Consider the following 20,898-nt stretch of genomic DNA (forward strand, 5'->3'; position numbering starts at 1 on the left):
AAGCAGTGGTATCAACGCAGAGTACTTCACATATAGATTTTCTCACGTCTTAATGATGATGATGTATCTATTATACGTATTCCGCCAAAATACATTATCGGGTTGCCTTTGCCAGAAACCAGCGGAAGCACGAATGCGGAAGCATGGATAAGATATTAATCGAATCGGAATATAAACAGATCGATTTTTCGAATATCGAATATATTTCGCTCCTGTATCGGAATCTTCAAAGTAAAATACACAATCGCGCTCGGACTCTCTTTTCTCGAATCGATAGCGAAAGACTAATGTTAGAAAGACTAGATTCGCGTCAAGTGCCAAACGAACGTACGGAGGGGAGGCATTTAACTTTCTCGCGTCTTTTTTCCGAGATCCGAGCGACGATGACAACGACAACGACTCGACGACGGACTCCTTCACCATCCTCTTGGTCGCATCGTGCTTCTCGTGGTTTTCTCGGCGGTCTCTCGCTTTCCCAGAGGCAACAGGTCACAACACATACAATCCATTTTGCGCGAGCGAGCGGACTCTCTCGAGAATACATATGCATGAGCAACAACACGAGAGGGACACGTATATAACTATGTATAATGTATAGATACATATACACACGTATATATATATATATATACATATATATATATATATATATATTTTTCTTCAAATAATGGAAGACAATATTTCTCCGCTTTCCATCGCGTTAAATAAGACTAGCGACACACACACACACACACACACACACATATACATGCGAACGTAATTTGATTATAAATACAAATCGCGTTAAACAAATAAGACTTTTAGCGACATACAAGTGTAACGCGATTGTAACCCGCGCAAAAACAAGTTGCGCTGTATAGTTGTTAAGAAATTGATTGAACGGCGTCGGCGTTATTTAATGAGCCCTTAAGAGAGGGCGAGTCGGCAGTTTTATTTAAGTTAATCTTAAGCACACATACACACACACATACATACATACGCAGATAGCATTATCGATGATAGCGGACATAGATACTTAAGCGAATAACTTGTAACAATAAGGAATACAAGGGGAGTGGGGTGGGGAGGGAGGGGGGCTCCCTCTGGACGTGCGCGCGCGAGAGAGAGAGAGACAGATACTTAAAAGATACATTACGCATCTTTATAAATACATTTAAGAGAATTTGTGCGACTGTGCGTTTAATTAAACTGCGAGAAACGGGAACCCTAGATTGAGATTAGCTCACGTATAACTCAAGCGATAAATTAGGAATTAAGTCTTAAGTGGAGTAAAGTTAAAGCGTTCATGAAAAAGGTATTATAAAGATATTCGTTAAGGAATTTATGAAAGAGAGAGAGAGAGAGAGAGAGAGAGAGGGATATTTAATTTATACGCCCCGAGATCGACTCGCCGCGACAAGTACGTTTAAATATTTTCGCGACGATTCGCCTTGATGTTCGTCATCTTATCAGGCTCTCGTGTAAATACGCGAAGTATCCTTCAACCGATATCCATCCCGTCCCTTTTACGATCTTTTTCTTTGCTTTTATTATTTAAATTGTTTGTTAAAGCGCTTGAAATTGTCGATTCGTGTCCTAGTCTGTAAGAAGCTTTCCAAGTGTTGTTTCACGCGACCGTAGATTATCACCGCGCGGTATATTCGCTTAATTTATTTTCTTTACTTTTTATCGCGCGTCTCTCTTTTTATTTCGTACATTATCGATAGTTTGTAAGAGCGTCAAGTGCGATGCACTCGGGCAGACGAGGAGGGGCATTTATTGCCAAAATGATCTCATTTCGTCGATCGGTATCGACGAGTCCCCCGAATATACGCGCGAATATTTTCAATAGTTTCCCTTTCCGGCTGGAATTCGGAGCGAATTTAGATGAGAAAGGGTAATTGTCGGCGGGACGAACACGGGGCGTCTTCGACGAGGAGTCATATAAAGGATGTGAGAAATTTCCAGCAATAAGCGATTGACTCAAACTTTAAGCTACACTATTATTACGAGTATTATTAATGAAAATACAAAATGCGTCGGCGCTTATTTGCGCGCGTAATCGATAGAGAGATAATCTCCTAGATATATATATATATATACATATGCAAACGAATACTCTCGAGATGCGAAAGGATTTGGATAATAATAAACGAGCCGCCGAGAGAAAGGAAGGATCCGAGAGCGTTGAGGATTGGAAGGATCCGATCCTTCCGAAACAAGTAATATTCTCTAGTGATACTACATATATATATATATATACTTTAATATACATATATATATATATGAACAAAAAATATAATTATATACATACACCGTAATCCTAAGGACAACAAAACTCGCGAGTGATATTTATGACGTATTAAGGGGATATTATACAAAAGTAAGAACGAAAATCGTAGAGAACGAGTAACGTTAAGTGCACACGTAGAGAGAAACGGACGAAACGAACAATGACGAGGAGACAGTAACGCGAGCGCGAGCCACGAGATCGGCTTGACAAGTCGCACGTCTCGTCGCAGTTTACATTCTCGGTAACTCTCTGTGTATATCAATAACGTGCGTATTTAACGAACCTCCCCCACATGGATAGATACCTCCGCGCGGATCCCGCTTTCCTTCTCCGTCTTCGGTCCATCATACCTCTCCCCCCATTATTCTCTCTCTCTCTCTCTCTCTCTCTCTCTCTCTTGCTCGCGGGTATCTGGCACAAAAATGGAAAATTTCGAGCTACATATGTTCGAGTATTACAGTATTTCTTTGACAACACGAGCGGGAGAAGGATAGGGGGAGAGGGAGAGAGAGAGAGAGAGAGAGAGAGAGAGAGACGCTCTATTCGGGGATATTTCCCGGAGGAAGTCTTTCGGGTCGGTATCATCGAACACGTCGAACGCGTCCTCTCGACGTATTTATTTTCAAAGTTGCCTTCTGGAAGCGAAGAAATTGCGAGACGGACGCTGACGAATGTTGGACGACATCGCGAAACTTTTATGGTGGTCTCAATCTTTTTCGACACCGGGTAAAGACCTACCTGCGGATCCGCGGTTCGAAGAGAATTATTTTTTGTTGACCTCGTGCCGAAATCTTTGCCCCGTTTTCTCTCCGGTTGCAAGAATAGAGTATTCCTCGCCTAGTTTCTATATATACGGGTCCATTACGGGTCAAAACAAAGCCTCAATCCCGTCTCGGGGAAGCAAGATTCTCCGGACGAATCGTCATCGAGACTGCAAATCGAGGACTGTCCCTCGCGTATTTCGGAAACTCGGCGATGCATTGTTCCGGTATTGTTATAATAACGGCGCGATTTACTCTATTTCTCTCGGCTCGACGAAAGGAAGGTTACTCGTAAAATTTCTCAGCAATAAATTTAGCCATACGAGTTGTTAAGCGTCAAAAAATTCGACGTTTCCCTGATCTGTTCATTTCGGAAATGTCTCATCGCCGGTGTCCCGACGAGAGAGAGAGAGAAAGAAACGTGATAATTTTATCAAATGCTCTCTGTAACGGTTTTGCAATCTTATCAGCGAACCGTTATGAGCTGTAATAGGGAATTTTCAATCCGATATTGCTTTCGCATAAACTCGCGACAAGCTAATATCGCACACATGTCAATTCGTTTCGCGAATTATTCCATGCATTTTAAATATGCAATTATAATTATAAATCATAAGTATATAAAGTCATAATCGTACGATCGACATATAATCGAAATGTAGTCTAATCCATTATAGCCCATAACGTACGGACGTATCGTAATGTCGTTGAGATACGTTGCAAACAAGTCTGGGACGTCAAGCACTAGATACGAGATGGATCGTAGCTTCATTAATGTAACCCTTTACAGGGCAGGAATAATTTTTTTCTTAGAGAAACTAATTAATATCAACGCAAAATGCTATTTTATTTGGAGAATGTAAAATGCTTATTTCTTTAAATACACCTTTTTCGTCCTTTTTTTTTTTGTCTCCTTTTCGCAATTGTCAGACAGATTATACTTGCAATTAAATACGATTATATATCGATGCTCTATAAAGGGTTGGGGAGTCGTGTCTGCTAATAATCTCGTCTCGCGTGAATCGCGCGATTGTGTCGCGTATTTTCCTTTTCCGGCAATTGTTGCAATTATCATCGTCGCGTAATATCGTCATCGTCGACGGTGACAAATAAAAGTTCCACGATTTTCGCGGAGCGAAATCAATATCAATATCGGGTTGTGATCGAGTCTCTCTCGCCTTGTCTGGCGTTTTTATACGTCTCATATCTGCTCAGTAGCAAAGATAATATCGTCATTGTCGAGGAAAAAAAATTTCACCATGGCGAAAGCCACCCCTCTCTTCCTATTAGCACAGGGCCTCCTTCCCTTTCGATCTCTCCCACAATTTGTACCAATTCCATATAATATCTCTTAGTATATACACATACATATATTATATATATATATATATTATATGTATATATATATGTGTATATATTTTGTATCTCAGTCTGACAATTGTGTATCTCATATACATATATATATATATTGCGAATGTTGTTAGTAATTATTAGCGTAGCTGGTATTTTTTGATGAGCGCTCTAACCATCACTAGTTTTGTATGAAACGTAGGTGAAGCATGCTGGTTGAAATATCTTTCCTCCTAATCGTCTCATTCACCTTTTTAGCTCTCCTCCGAAATCTCTTTCTCCCCGTCTTCCGTTTTTCTTATCACGATTCGTTTGTAATTCCGCTTTGCCGCCGATACGAACGTCATTGCGCGAATATATTCAAGAGAGAAAAGAATAAAATGGCGAAATGTAAAAAAGAAAAGAAGATAACGGATCGTCGAATGATCGCTGGATGTATTTTCTGAATACTTAAGCCTCGTAATTCTTTATCGATAAATCGCTTTCTTCTCGTTGGCTCAAATCTTTTTCGTTTAATCGCGCCGGTAATTACGGTATCCCGGATATTACGAGCATGTACTTAAATCTTTTTTGTCTCTCGTATAAAGTTTTCTCCTGCAAGATTTAATCGATCGACATTCGTTGACGAGATATTTTCGGTAAACGACTTTCGAAGAAAGATCCGATATTTCAGCGCCGAGTAGCTTTTACAATCTTTTCACTTCCGGTCCCCTGGTCCGTCTGGTCACTTAATTTTCCTCTCCCTGTCGATCCGTGCAAACTTTCAAGCAACTTCCGCCCGACTGTGAAACATTACGGACAAAAAACCGAGAAATTGTCTTACGAAAGATCGATATGCATATATGCGGGAAAGAATTTAAGGGAGAAGAGAGAGAGAGAGGGAGAGAGGAAGACGGAGAACGAAACCGAACTGTGTAATGTATGTACATACAATACATACGCACGTCCCCTTAAATTTCCCAACGTCTTAATTGTGTAAGCGCTGATACTCGATACTCGAATCGCATTACTATTATTACTATACTACTCATTATCATTACCGCCATTATCTCATAATTATTATTATTATTACTATTATTATCATTGATTACTATTATTATTATTATTATTACGCATCAGCATCATTATTGTGCTTGTCATTATTATTACGATTATAATTATTATCATTATTATTAACGACACTTATATAAATACACAACACACACACACATACACACAGAGTTTTTCATATTCATATTCGACACGTGACGCATCACGTGCGTGCTCGCGAATTTCAGATTTCTTAAATGTTCTCTTATTTATCGTTTTACTTTGCGTTATCGTTATTAGATTCTTAGTGCCAGTCACTCACATGCGTGCCATAAAGGAGATAATTATTGGGCTGCTATTGATAAAAACGTATTGCAACGGGCGTAAAACCGATTCGGTCGCCAATCGTTTCTCGAGAGAGAAGAGAAATGTGGGAGGGGGAGGGTGTGCGAGGGAGTGACTCGCCATGTAAAGTTACCCAGGGATAGAGACAACGATCGATGATGGGAGCTCGTGTCTCGATTCTCGCACCCTCTCTTCCCACCCCTCGGTTTATTTAAACCATCGCTAATTTTCGTTTTCTTTTCTCTTTTCTTTCCTCCTCCCTCTCTACCCAGATCAATTGTAATCGCGTTGCCAATGTAAACGCAACGCGTTCGAGCTCTTTCATTTTATATTCGCGTTTTCGTTTTATTTACTCTTAGTTTAATTCCTCCTTTTGCTCCGCTTGATTTGCTTACTTTCAGCTATCTCGATCGGACAAAAGAAAAAAAAAAGAAAGAAAAAAAAGAATCAATTATCCGGCGATGATTTTTATTACGTTGGCGTCAGAGCACGCGCGCGATGTATACGCGTGTATCGACACATACATACACACACACACACACACACACAGGTACACCTACATACACGTGGACAGGTAAATATACGACGTTAACGCAAGAGTACGCTCGATGGCGCACGCCAAGAACGACAGCAACACAAACGTAACGTAAAATTAGTATAGGTTGATGCCTAGAAAAATTGCCAATAAAGTAGTCGTTTAAAACTTGTAGCTAACCTCTATTTGTGTATCTCTCCTTTGTATTTTCTCACTTGATCCTCTTTCACCCTTTACCCTCTCCCCCAATCACATTCATAGCTATAGATCTCTCCAGAAATTCCCGGTTCATATTTGTAATCCACCCTTTGTAATTTATTATTGATAAACCTCTCTTGCCTAACTTGTTGGCAAAAAGTAATTACGTTGGTGCTGTATATATATATATATATATATATATATATGGTGTATATATATAAGATAGAATAATCAAATGTATATATATATATATACATATTTGATTATTCTATCTTATATATATTTATTATGTACACATTTGTTTGTTCCTTCCTACTGTTTACTTAGTCTAATATCATATACATATAGCTACATCATACATAGATGGATATATATATATATGTATGTATGTATGTATGTATGTATGTATGTATGTATGTATGTATATATGTATATATATATACTTATTATTAGTATATACACATTGTACAATATCGGCCTTCTTATTACTATTCCTTGTAATAATCATTGTTTTGAATTCTTATCACTAACGCTCAATCAAAACCTGTGTTTTACGCCCCAGTAGAACATGCGCGTCCCGCGGGGGTGGCAATCCATCCTAATTGGTTAATTAATATTAAATCGTAATTATGGTCTCGTTAACCCCGCTGGGCGCTCGTTTCGAGCCGCTCTCTGGTTGGTCCAAACTCTCGTGGCAAACATTCCGCATCGCGTTCTCGTCAAGAGGTTCAAGGACCACGAGGGATAAAAATCGAATTTGTAGAAAAACAGCTATAAAATTGAGATAATTTCTATATTAAAATTTGAATTTTATAACTCTTGTATATATCGTAAACAGAAACTATATTTTGTACTTTGATTATCTGGTTAAGCGATCGGTATTCTTTACTTTATCGAAATACATGGTAATGTAAATTTAAACGATCCCTGATGTATGATGGTGTGATTATGTAAAATTCTTTCAATAGCTGAATTTATTATCTCGCGGCATTGTATCTCTAAAATATTAAACTGCTTCATCCAAGATATATCCTCTTGGATTTTCGATCGTCACTTTTCTCTCTGAAGTTAGTATCTCTCAAAAGTATGAGAAATATCACAAAAATCCTCGCGGATCTCGTAAAGAAGAATATTACATTTACTTCGGTAACGCCGGCCGACTTTCAACTTTGGTATCACTTGTTGCTCTATTTGCTGTGTGTAAAGAGGATTTACTGACATGCATGCTCTACAGAGTGTTCTGGAAACGTCGGATGTCTTTCACTCATAGCTTCATTTTTAAGACTTTTCTCTTGGCGACAACGACAACGAGAAGAATTATTTTTCCTCGCGTATAATATTAGTTTTTTTTTTTTTTTTATATATATATATTACATATCTTCGTAATTAAATTTTTAAGCTTGAAATTCTATCAGGGACTGTATTCGCTGAATAACTGAATATATGATTCCGTTGTTGAAATTTATTTTGCCAAAAGCATATTTTATTCCTTAATTATGGGAAAATTATAATAAGGTGAAAATGTCAGACGATGATTTGGAAACATTTTGCTCGAGCGAAGAGAAAATTGCTTCGAAAAGCTTTCATGTCTATTTTGACCAACCAGAGAATACCGCCAATTTTTTTCTCTAGATAGCCATCTTGATGATTATGTCTCCCGTTTCCCTGTCACCCCTTACGCTTCTTAAGTGGTTTAAAACAGTCGGCGAATTTGTTGTAGCGCATGCAATTTTAGCTAGACCACCTTTGGCGCATTCTAAGCGACAAGTAAGGATATATCTTTCGACGTATTTTTATTGACATCCCTTCTTCATTTCCCATTAACTCCTGCGTGAAAATAACGCAGTTAACTAGTTTTCATCTCGCTCTTTTGTAACATTAATATCGATTGCGAGCAAAGAATCATCCTTCTTTTCTGAAAAACGATATAGCTGCAACGAGGTTATTATCAACTGTTCACATATTCATTTCAAAAGTTTATAAAATTTTAATAGTAGAGAAAAACCATCATATATATATATATATATATATGAAATTATCTTTATCGCGTAAAAACGATTCAATTAAATTTTACGAATTTAATTAAATTTTGTGTAAAAAAAGAATTGCCCCAAACAAAGTATTAATTAAACTTTGATATAAAAATTAAGTCACAGTGGAACAAATGGATACAATAAATGTAGAATTAAAATCTGAAAAGAAAAAAGGGTGAATATTAACGCCCGAAATATTGCAACTATATATAACAAATCTTCTTTGTGTTTTATAAAAATATGCGTAGAATTCTGTATAGAGAATACAGAAGTAATCGATTTACGCTATACGCAGCTATACGCGTTCCTCACATTGTCATTCTCTGTCCTGGTTTTTTTTTTCCTTATTTTTCCTCTTCCCTATTTTCTCCCCTAACGGGTATAAATAATACGTATCCAATTCCTTTCCCCTTAATGTGTATAAATAATACGTGTCCATATAGTCGGACGACACGTACAGTTTTGCTACATTATATCAAAGTAGATGTGTGTTCTACTAGCTTTTGGAGGCGCGTAGGCGTATTTTCGTTGTATGAAAAAGCCAAAGATTATCCCTGATATTCCATCCCTCGAATCACTGATTCTCACTTACGCTCTATCAAAAAAGCGTCTCCATCGATGGAGCGGCCTTTTCTTCCTCGCGGCGCAAAAACATTCAATTATGTTTCGATATAAAAGTTATTTGCCAATCGATATTTATATATTTCGTATAGATAGAATTTTTTGTTTTTTTTTTGGATTCGTATATATTAAATTTTTTTATATTTCGTTGGAAATAAAATACTTATTGCATCTATGAAGAAAATACGATAAAAAAAAAACACGATAAAACTTCTTGATCTTTTTTTTCTTTTTTACGCGGCAGAAGGTAATCGATTAACTGTCTAAGGTGAGAACCGCAATTGCGATCCTTAGAATCGAGAAGACCAGCGGATATAAATGATTCATTGTTCAATGTTAGCGGTGCGCGAGAGGATGATGAATCCGCCCATCGGTAGATACGGTTTGCCGATACGAAGCGTGTCGGCTCCATTACACAGCACGGAGAAAGAATTCCTCCAAGTCCCGAGTATCACTTTAAAGAGAAGGCAGAATGAGAGAGTCGAAGCTGTTTTTCGAACACAAAAGGAAACAATCTACTCGCAAAGCGCTTTTCCTTTCGTGGTACTTAACGCGAATGCTTCGTGTCTTTCTTGGCGATCAAGAGACGCGATATATCAGAGAGATCGTATAACATATACATATATCGGTCTTGCCTTTAAAGAAAAAGTGATCTCACGCGTACATCGCGATCAATCTTGTTAATCGTAAGTAGAACAATTAGCGAAAAAAGAGAGAGAGAGAGAGAGAAAATAATTAGTCGAACTGAGGATACTCGAAATAGATTGTAGTGAATTTTTTACACACGCGTGTGTGTCGGCAACACGATGATATACTCTGTATCACTTCTCTTCCCCCTTTCTTCCCCCGCTTAAAAGGGGGTACGGGCACGCGAGAGCCAAGAATATTCTCGTTAAATGTGATAGTAGAGTGAGTCTATCCTCTTCGACGGACGTTGTAGAAGCAATAAAAAGCGAGCCGGAGGCAGCGAGCCGTGGATTAAAGCGACTGTTTTATCCGTACTGCTTATCGACCCCGATTCGCTTCTTCATCCGAAGAAGAAAAAAAAGAAAAAAAAAAGGAAAATGTATTATTCGCCGAAAAGGTACGTTTGAAGAATCGAGGAAGCGGCTATACTCTTCCACGATCATTCTTTCCTACTCCCATCCCATCCATCCCCTGTCTATATGATTTTTTTGGGGGGAAGCGTACCCGGAGAAAGAAATAAACGAAAGTATATAACATCTTTCCCTTCATCATCTCTCCCATCGTGCTCGTTTCACTTTGACCACTTTCTCCGTGCAAATCACCCTCACTATTAACCCTCTTCTCTCCTCTTTCCTACTCTCCCCGATTGTAATAATCGATTCGATATAACCCGAGTGCCTTAATCCGATCTCTATTGCCCATCTTGCTCTCTACACACACACTTACAAACACATACGTACGACTAAGGAGAGAAAAGAAATGGAAGGGAAAGCTTCGGAACGCCCGCGATTTAGACGCATATTAATTTCTATAGGCAGTAGAATTGAGTGTCGATTGCTAGAGAGAACGCGCGAGAACACACAAGGCTGGCGAACCGAGGATTGTCCGAAAGGAGAGGACCCAAGGGTATGCAGAGACGGCGGAATCCAGGTAAGATTACTTTCGATTTTTTTTTTTTATTCTCTTTCTTCCTCTTTCGCGTTTCTTTGTTTTGTGTTTCACATCTTAGACTTCGATATTGCCCTCGTAGATCTTATCTAGACACGTCGAGCTGGTGTTTTTCAATCGGAACGCTTTTCCCATAATCTACCACGTGCTAAATGTTCTCGATCAAGTCGAGGAAGCTTACTTTTAAACGGTCTTGAATCCACGTTTTCCATTGGAGAGAGAAAAAAAAAATGATCTTAACGATAGAATTTAATACACTTGTTTGTGTAACGAACGGTATAAATAACGCGGGTTCAGTTTAACATTACGTATCTTGTTTGAATGTAAAGCGGTACGAACGAGCGGCGGAATTGTTATCTACTTAGACTACTCGAACGAAGAGTTCCGGAGCGGGGGAATAGTGTTTGAAAAACACTGCGTTCGGACATTCTGGAACTAATGTGTTTGGAGTTCTGAAGAAACGTCGTATCCGTCAGTGCGGCACTTTGTCGCCAGAGGCGGTCCCGCATATGCATTTTATCTGGTTTTTAAAATTTTTCACGTAATGACAAAAAGAACTCTCCTCTGACTAATGCAATTTTCGAGTAACATTTTTAATCGTGTAATTTAATTCCCTATTAGAGAATCGTACACGAATATGACGCGTATCGAATATTTTTTCATAAAAATAGAAATTTCCAATATTTCATCTCTCTGTCAACGGGTGTCTAATATACTCGATACTTAAATAAGCACGGATAAAATGGCGTACATATTCCGTAAGGGCGGATGCGATGCACGCGGGCCTCTCTATAACGAGCATTGGTGTTATCGAATAACAATATCGTTTCCAGTGTACCTTACTCCTCGCTGTTAACATGAAGAGAAGATGTATCACGTATTGTATAGTATATAAATGTCGTTTGTAGTACTAGCGATAGAGAATCGAGTCGATGGTGTAGGCGTAGTTATGTGCATAATTATGTGCGACTTTTGAAGTAATCCGGCAGGATCGGATTCGAAAGTCGTCGGGGAAAAAGTTTCGGCAGCGAGAGTGATTCGGAAATTTTCATCTAGAAACTCTTACCAAAGAATATCTATTGTACGAAAGCGGAGATCTCTCAATCGGGGAAAAAGTTTCGGCAGCGAGAGTGATTCGGAAATTTTCATCTAGAAACTTACCAAAGAATATCTATTGTACGAAGGCGGAGATCTCTCAATCGAGAGATTGAAAAAGGCGTAGAAGCGTGTCAACGTTTGAAAAATATCTGGCTTTTTTCGAATCCGATTCTGGGCATTACATTATTGACTGATAAAACGTGGAGACGACTGCGTTTCAATCCGGACTTCGTATAAGTGAAACGTATAATAACGTATACATTTTTAAAATTTCGCACCGCGATATTCTCTGTTTCATGCGGCTCAAATTAATGCAGGGCATTAGATTTCAATCGGAATGAGATATGTATTTACATTAATATTTTTTTTCACCCTATTTATCAATAGTATGATTCGATCGGGGAACGTTCGACAGTTATCGTACGATAGTCGATGGAGACGTATCGTTCCTACGCCGATAGTCTATTATAAAATACCAGTGTCGGGAAAGTTATTCTTGTTGACGGGAACCGTTTATATCGAGGCTACAAGAATGCACCGTGCATGCGTAACAATTTGTATATATTAACATATTTCTGAGCGGCTGTCTCGCGTTTGCGATTAATCTGTCAATGTTTCATACTGTTGTTCGTCGCGATATATTGTCTCGAAAGTTTGATTGAGAAAAATATATGATTGTTGTTTGCATATTTCCGAAATAATTTTCGAAGCGAATTTAGAGAATTATTATTATTATTTAGAATTATTTATATTTATATTTATTATTTTTTTATCTTCTATCACTCTATTTATTATATACGCATTATAAAGTGCGATTGTCAAATTATCACGAATAGTTTCTCGCGTCAATTATTGTGAATTTTTTTAATTCATTTTTTAAAAAATCCATTAATATATATATATATATATATGTATGTATGTATGTATGTATGTATATGCCATAGTGATTGTAATGCACGATGCGAGACAGTCGCGTCGTAAGAGGCAATGAGGCCTTATATAATCGCATGTGTGATTTAAACAAAAATATATATATCATTGAATATCTGTAATGGTACATTGTTATCCAACACTCTCACCATCGTCATCATCACCATCACCATCGTCAATCTCATCATCTTTGTTACATTTATCAGCAAAAGAGATTGTTGAGGAAATCGATTTTAAAGTCTCGCGTGAATGACTCACGTGGTGCACTCACACATCGATTTTTACACGGGTGATCGGACGTGATTTAGTTTTTTTTTTTTTCAATTTTCTTCATTTTGAGGTACTTTCATTATATATATAGTTACACTTGATAGCATATAATTCGTGCGATATTCGTGCCTCATCCCGCATTTAAGATGATGGACTTCCACAGTGGAGCCCATGAGTTTGATAGATCGGCGAATTGACTTTAGGAATAAAGGATGGCTCAATAGAGTGACGAAAATTCTTTTGACGAATCACCCTGTAAGTAGACGATGCGCGAATCAAGAGTGTTTTTTTCTTTCTTTCTTTTTCTTTTTTTTTTTTTTTTAGCATTTTACGCTTCGGCGAGACCGAAGACGAAGACGTATTGTCGCGACACGACAATAAAGCGCGAGAAAGAGCATCGAAACAATCATGTATCGTGCAACACGGGAGCGTGCAACATGACTGCTCTTTTACTTTTCGAGTGACTTTTTCGAAAAAGGGACCCACGCGTTTTTCATAGCGCTTTTTTAAGGCCGGACACGCGCGTCGTGACGGTGTCTTGTTCTTCCAATACGTGTATATTATATATATATACACATATATATACATACACATACATACACATCTACATAGGCATGCATACACGAATATTAAAAGATATACGTTACTTACACGTAATTATATTTATAAAAACAAAATATATAAAGTATATAGATATATTATAAAAATCAATCTATATATATATACATACATATACTTTTATGCATATATAATAATTCTACGATTAATAAAGGCAAAGAAGCCGAGCGTGCGTTAGAGCATAAATATAGATTTCACGAAAGAGCGTTTGATTCTTCGATTCTTCATCCAAGGATAAAGTATCATCGCCTTGTTACGCGACGCTTCGCCAACGAATCGACATTGTGTCTCTTCGTTCGTCTGATAAAACTAGTTCGGTGATACGAAGCATTCTATGCATTACTCGAAGGATATTTCAAAAGGGTACAATATTTTATGACGTTGTTCGAAACATATTGAATATTTTTCACGCGAGTATTTATTGGAAGATGATGACGTATTTTGAAAATGTACGTTCCCTGAAAAATTTGGAGCATTTTTTCGTACGAATCACCGATTGACATATTCAGCGATTTATATGCTGTTCTGTTATACCTGCAGATATGTGTCTTAATAACATAAATCAAGATCATTATAAGGTAGTAAATTATTAATGATATATAATATTATAATAATATATTCTGACCCAGTTACGCGAATATCAATAACATCGTGATATTGAAAACATTTACCATTTAATATTTCATATAATGGTAAATATCGATAGATCACAGACACATCGTAGATTTTGAAGCGAGATCAATTTTAATAAACGAGATAAAGGTATAGGTAGGCGTGTCGTAATTTAATTGACGAAGCGTCGCGCGCAATTTTAATGATGCTCGCGATACGATATTTTAAAAATTACAAATTTATATGATTTTCGGATTTCCCGATACTCTACGTTAGCTAAACAATTCCGGTTAGTTTCCTTGAACGCGAAAAATAATTCGCTCCGAATCTTTAACTTTGTAACTAATTTCCTCGTGCATGAAAATTCGTGAGTAATTATTTATTTATCTCGTCTCATTACCCGCTTGCGAAAACTTTCATAAAATCGACAGAGATAAACGAAAGTTTCTCGCAATTATATTACATACAATATAATACATATCTTCTTTTATAATCTTACTGATAAATTTTTTCACACATACTCTTTTCACTAAAGAAGGCGATACATATATTGATACGATATGACGACGCGCATACGTAATTGCAAATTTAAGAAATATTTATTGATACTTTTACGCTCATATATCACGAGATTGCTGTGTAATTTATATAATTATTTAATTGTAATTATATAGTTAAATTACTACAACAATCTAACCAACTTTGATCTTAACGCGACAATCCATCGGGTCACTTTGACAATTTCGTTTCCGTAAGATAGATTTTTTTACAGTGATTTCTCTATGTAACTTTACCTCGTGAATCGTATATCCCATGTCATATGAATATTGCGCATAAAACATTTTACTATAAAATGTCAAATTATACTTTCATCGAACGACGAGCCGGCATCATCATTCGTCGCGCAATATTCGGAAATCAATCAAAAAACGCGGTCTTCCAAAAAAAAATAAAAAAAATATTCGTGCATCTTTCGCACGACAAATGCGGCTTTACGTTGATCCTATCGCACCGCCTTAACTTTCACACGTTGAATTTTTCGTACGTAATTATAGGGAGTATTATAGAGAGAAAGAGAGAAGTATTATTCTTTTATATGATTCACACTTGTAAATACTTTTCTTCTCTTCGAATATTATACAAGATGTAAATATTTTTCTCTCGAGATATTGAATGATATTTAATTAGAGATGAGTGAGAAAATGAGATGAGAGAGAGAGAGAGAGAGGGGGGGGAGGGAAGCATTAGTAGGTTCGTTAATTTCGTAAGGCGTTGTAAAAGGCGTGATATGTAGCAGACTGCGCCGAATCTCGCGATCGGCTTTCGAGCCGCTGCTTGCTACATCAATTTTCTTCCCTTTTATTTAATTCGTCAGGATATCGAACGATTTTGCGAGACACGCTTCGGAAAAAGTCTTCTTAAGGGACGGCACGGTATAGTGTCGGTAATATCAGCAATATACACGCATATTAGGAAACTGGGACGCAAATATTGTGTCGGATCGATCGACTTTCACATACATGTCGTTGTCGTGACAGCGTGATGACAGGTGATGAAATGACCGGGGGGAAGAGGGGGGGGGGGAGGAGGAGGAGGAGGAGGAGGAGCCATTTCGAGAAAGACATTTCGAAGTCCGAATTCGCTTCGGTATTTTTTGCAACGCGTACGTATAGCTCAGTAGCAATATATTATTACATGATATAATTGAAAAGATCTACTTCATCATTATATTATTAGCTCTCTATACGAGACATGTACTCTGTTATCGAGCAAACAGCCTCCAGCATATATTCTCTTCCATCAGATATATCCGTTGATTATAATTATTATTATTATTAGTATTTTTCAACGATCGTTGTTGTACGTTCGATATCGTTTCGATATCGATTCGAGAAGTTCGTTTCGTCGAAATGAAGAGGCCACAGGATGTGTACGGAGAGCGCGGTATCGCACGTTCGCGATGATCATCATTTCATAATCATTTATTTAAATTGAAATAGAGAGAAATCGTAGTAAATCAATTAATTGTGCAGAGAGAAACAAAATTCTGTGTCTCCCGATTTCCCCCCCCCCCCCTCCCCCGGAAAGCTTTGATGTAGCGCATTCTCTTTCGCCCGGTCTACTGACAATGATTTCATTATTTTCTTTCTTAGAAACGCGAGACTCTAATGCAAAAACACAGTATTGATCCGCATGGTACTAACTACATTCATTTTATTTCGAACTTGATTACTTTAATCGTTGGAGATACTTTCTTGCATCTATCGAAAAGTACACCTTCACCTTCACCTTCCGAGTTGGTCATAAAACGACAAAAGGGCTAAGAAAAATGATAAGATCATTGTCAGTAGGAAAGACCGAACTATGCAACACACATACGTACATACAACTAGAATAGTTAGCTAGCTAGACAGCCGACTAGTAAAAATACGTAGTTAATCACGTAAATAATTTGGTTATCCGTATATATAGATGGGTAAGCGCAAAAGACGGTAATAAAGATTAGATTTAAGCGACAGTAGGAATAATTGCGAGACGAACACCGTGCAAGAGAGAAAGAGAAATGGGAGAGAAAATTGTGAGAGAGAAAATAATTACCAACGTATTTACTGCAGGTAAACACTGGTTACTGTACCTGTTGTTGTTGAAATCATTAAAAATACTCTTATTCCACGCTAATCGCTTTACTAAAACTTTATATCTCCCCTTCCTTGTTTCCACCCCCCCCCCCCTCCTCTTCACGACATCTATATATTGTACAAGTGATTGTCCTATAATTGAAATCAGACTTAAACAATCGAAACCGGGTCACGAAATAAATGCGAGCACAGTTCAACTGGAATAGTTCTTAACAAAAATAATAATCTTTTGGGAAAAAACATTTTTCGATATAATTTTTATATACGTTACGATATTATACCTAGATTTAACCTAGATTTGCTAGCAACTTATTAAAACAAGATTTTACTGGTAAAGAATACTAATGGAAAAAAAAAAAAAAAAAAAAAAAAATTGTTATGTTAAATATAGTAAATACTTGAGCCTTTTCTTTTAACGTATAAATAAAATTATCTTTAATAAATAAAAATAAAAATTTTTATAACTTTCTCGAATCTCACCTGCATTATATGAACAATATAACAAATATATATATTATCTCTTTGGAACAATCGACGCGTTTGTTTCGTAAATCCCGAGTATTGTAGAGAGTATTCTTCGTAGATATGTAGACACAGTGATCATATATATATATAAATCCTACAATTTTATACCATAGCGCCTGGAGTAAGATATACTCGTACTAATATATGGTATTTTTACAGTGTCCCATTTTATCTTTGAAATCGTGCCTATTAAACTCCAGTAGATATCGTCTTGTAACATAAGGGACGCGTTTCTATTCTCAGTAAAGTCCTCTGGGAGAAAAAGTCTTTCACACAAGATTGTTCGACTTTATCCCGGAAAAATGCGTTGAAGGGGGGAAAAAAAAAAGGTTAAAATCTCGTCACGAATTCGCATATAGCAACACGTATGGATGGATCGATTTGCAATCACGTTGCGCGCGTATATGTACATATATAAATATCAGTATTTCTTGCTGTAGTAGCTAATTGATATCCCGTATATCGTATTATTATTCCCTCTCCTTCTCGTTCTCCCTTTCCGCCTTATAGATCTTCTTCGTTCTGCGGAATTCGAATAAATCGCAGTAATCATTCGAGGAGCATGTCTCTCTTGACGTAATTTTTTGACAAGTATATATATATATATATATATAAGTAGATTTATGATAGTAGAGATATGGTTTACTATAATTCATATATACGAGAGTATATATATATATATATAGAAAAGAGTACACGTATATACTGTGTCGCGGGTGCTTCGAAGCAGCGAGGAACGTCAGAGGTGAGTGCCGACGTCAGAGGGGTTGAAGGGGATAGATCGTAATTTATTTTCTTTTTGGAATAAATTTTTTTTTTTTTTTCTTATCGCTACGAGACGGTCTTATACGCTCTTTTGCGCCCATTGTTAAAATCGATCGAACACAATGCAAATTGAAACTCGCGCAAATTATTCGCGGCATTATCGTGCTCGTCGCATTATCGATTATTATTACACGGCTTTTTCGAGAAGTCACGGAAATTTATTCGCGTCGCGAGATTCATTCGTCACGGTTCTGCGGATGGATTATTCATGACGCGAATTTCGAGAGCCTTTGACACACGCAATTTCCATTAACGGCTAATCCCTATAATCTCTGGGAATTATTCTCCCGCGACGCGGTATACTTTACCGCGTGTGTAATTTTCACTTTCCCGCTTATACTGATATAATATAACGCTAATAATGTTGACATTCCAACGATCACGTGAACGTGTCAGAAACTTGACAGTATCGCGATTCGATGCGGCACGATGTTTAATTAATGTTGAAATAATCCCTTTTACGCTACGTATCGATTTTCGTGTATCAGCGTTTGCGCGTTGTAAGATGACAAATCTCGGACGAGATTATCGATCGAAAATTACGATAATACGTAGATATTGAAAGATATTTATATTGCGATAAAGTAGAATGTGAGAATCGTATAATGTTGAGGAGAATCGGTCGAGATTTAATATCGCCGATATCATCATTCGTGATTGTGGGCAATGCAAAGCAAGAACTCACATTAGGACGAATCGGTAGAGTTTTTCTGTGTTAACAGTAAAAGTTTGATAAGATTTTTCAATATAGTAGATTAGTAATTAATTAATAGACAATATTAGAAATATCATAAATTGAGCGAAAATATCGCATGTTTGAGAAATTCTTATTGTGGGAAATCAGACAAAAAACCATGTGATATATATAAATATATACATACATATACATATATAAAGAATCTATACGAATAGAGAAACACACACAAGACGCAAAAATTTTTTCGCTGGATATCTATTGTATAATAATCGCCCTTAACTGTGGCTATAAATTTCATCGGCGCTTAATTTTCGATATCGAAAGCTGCATGAATTGTGTCTCTGGTTACCTGAAAATTATACAACGAGATTTAAGATTCTTATCCGCGGCATTCATATCTCTAGTCAAGAGTCGTCTTCGATGTCGAAAAAAAATCGTAGACGCGTCTCGGTGTCGTTGCCTGTGATAGAATCAGCGAGATATCAAATGAATACTCGTAGTTGGATACTTTATACTCTAATAATCCTATTCTTTTACTAATCACCCCACGATGTCTATCACAGGAATTGCGTTACATTTTCTATCGTATCACGCTTAGGAGCGCATTGGGGAACAAGCAAAGCGAACCGACAGATAGAAAAAAAAAAAAAAAAAAAAAACTTGATGTATCACTCGATTATATCGTCTATCCACGGATAAGGACAGCGCTAGCAGAGACTTGAGACACGTGGAAAAAAAATGATCTCCGAGGATCCTAAATATTATTCATTTCTTGTGCCCGTCGCGTGCATTATGTTCACCAGCACTAGAGGGGAGCTAGTGATAGATGAACGCTTTGATATATTATACTCCAAGTACAAATTGTGCATATAGTATACACACTGTGTACTCGTAAGTGATTCTCACACATAAGAACGGGATGATTTTAGATTAGAATTATACTAATCGTAAGCTGAACTAAACTGAAACCTCGTAGAAGGACGCCGGTAATATTACCGTACCCGATACGAAAAAGAGATTCCGAGCTCGTTAACTCTAAAACGGCGGAAAGTAATTGTAATGATAGACTGTAATATGTAATAGTAGTCTTTGCTTGTGCGCGCGTGGTTGTCTCCATTAACACGTCAACTATCTCATCGACGCGCATCGTTTGACAGAACGAATTCCAACGTCAAAACCAATTATAAGAAGGGAAAATTACGATCCTCCTGCAAATTACGATTCGCGGATAGTCGACGTGTTAACTGTACAGATCACGGCATATCGAACCCTGCGAGGTCTTGGGCTCTATAATAGTGATATTTAATTCTCTAACAAGTGATATATCGCCGGCGAGATCGATACCATTTGCAAGTTTAATCCAAGTTTTAGCTGACTGGATGATCAAGGGCTTTTTTCAAAATCGTAACAGCACGTACGTCGCAGAGAGGCTGTAAGTGTCGCGAAAAAAGACATCCGCCTATCTACCCTTCCCAAGGATTCTACAACGCGACAGAAGAGGAGAGAACAACGAGAAGAGCAAGAGTATCTAAAGCATCTTCTGGAGGTATCACGGTAGCAACGAATTGTCAGCTGTTCCCTTCTCGTGAGGGAATCACTTGACATCTCATATTATATCATAGTATTAATTTTATTACTAATAATACTATTATTACCGCTATATAATATGTACATATATACATATACATATATTTTAATCAACATATATCGTGTATATGAACCTCTTTATATACTTCCATCCTTTTAATTGTTGAATGAAATTGTATCATTTTACGAATCATTTTTGAAAATACGCTTAATTTTTTCAGTTTGAAACATTCAACAAACTTTATAATCGAGAACAGTTTTGCGAATTTATGTATTAAAAATTTGGAGATCCATCCAGCTTAAAATATCCCGATCAAT

At 37.2% G+C, this 20,898-nt stretch overlaps 1 protein-coding gene across 4 annotated transcripts in view; it reads left to right on the forward strand.

The window, feature by feature from the left end:
- Msi (RNA-binding protein musashi) overlaps positions 1-20,655 on the forward strand; it is a 107,536-nt gene extending 86,881 nt beyond the window's left edge. For all 4 annotated transcript variants that reach the window (XM_070299311.1, XM_070299307.1, XM_070299309.1 and 1 more), the window contains one exon: positions 20,405-20,655. In XM_070299311.1, coding sequence (XP_070155412.1) covers positions 20,405-20,551 — 147 coding nt within the window. In that variant the 3' untranslated portion in view covers positions 20,552-20,655. The remainder of the gene's footprint in view (positions 1-20,404) is intronic.
- The last annotated feature ends 243 nt before the right edge of the window (positions 20,656-20,898 follow it).

This window comes from Polyergus mexicanus, unplaced genomic scaffold (genome assembly GCF_030449975.1).
Source record: "Polyergus mexicanus isolate NDT 795.1 unplaced genomic scaffold, iyPolMexi1.0 SCAF_7, whole genome shotgun sequence".
In the NCBI taxonomy this organism is placed as follows: Eukaryota; Metazoa; Arthropoda; class Insecta; order Hymenoptera; family Formicidae; genus Polyergus; species Polyergus mexicanus.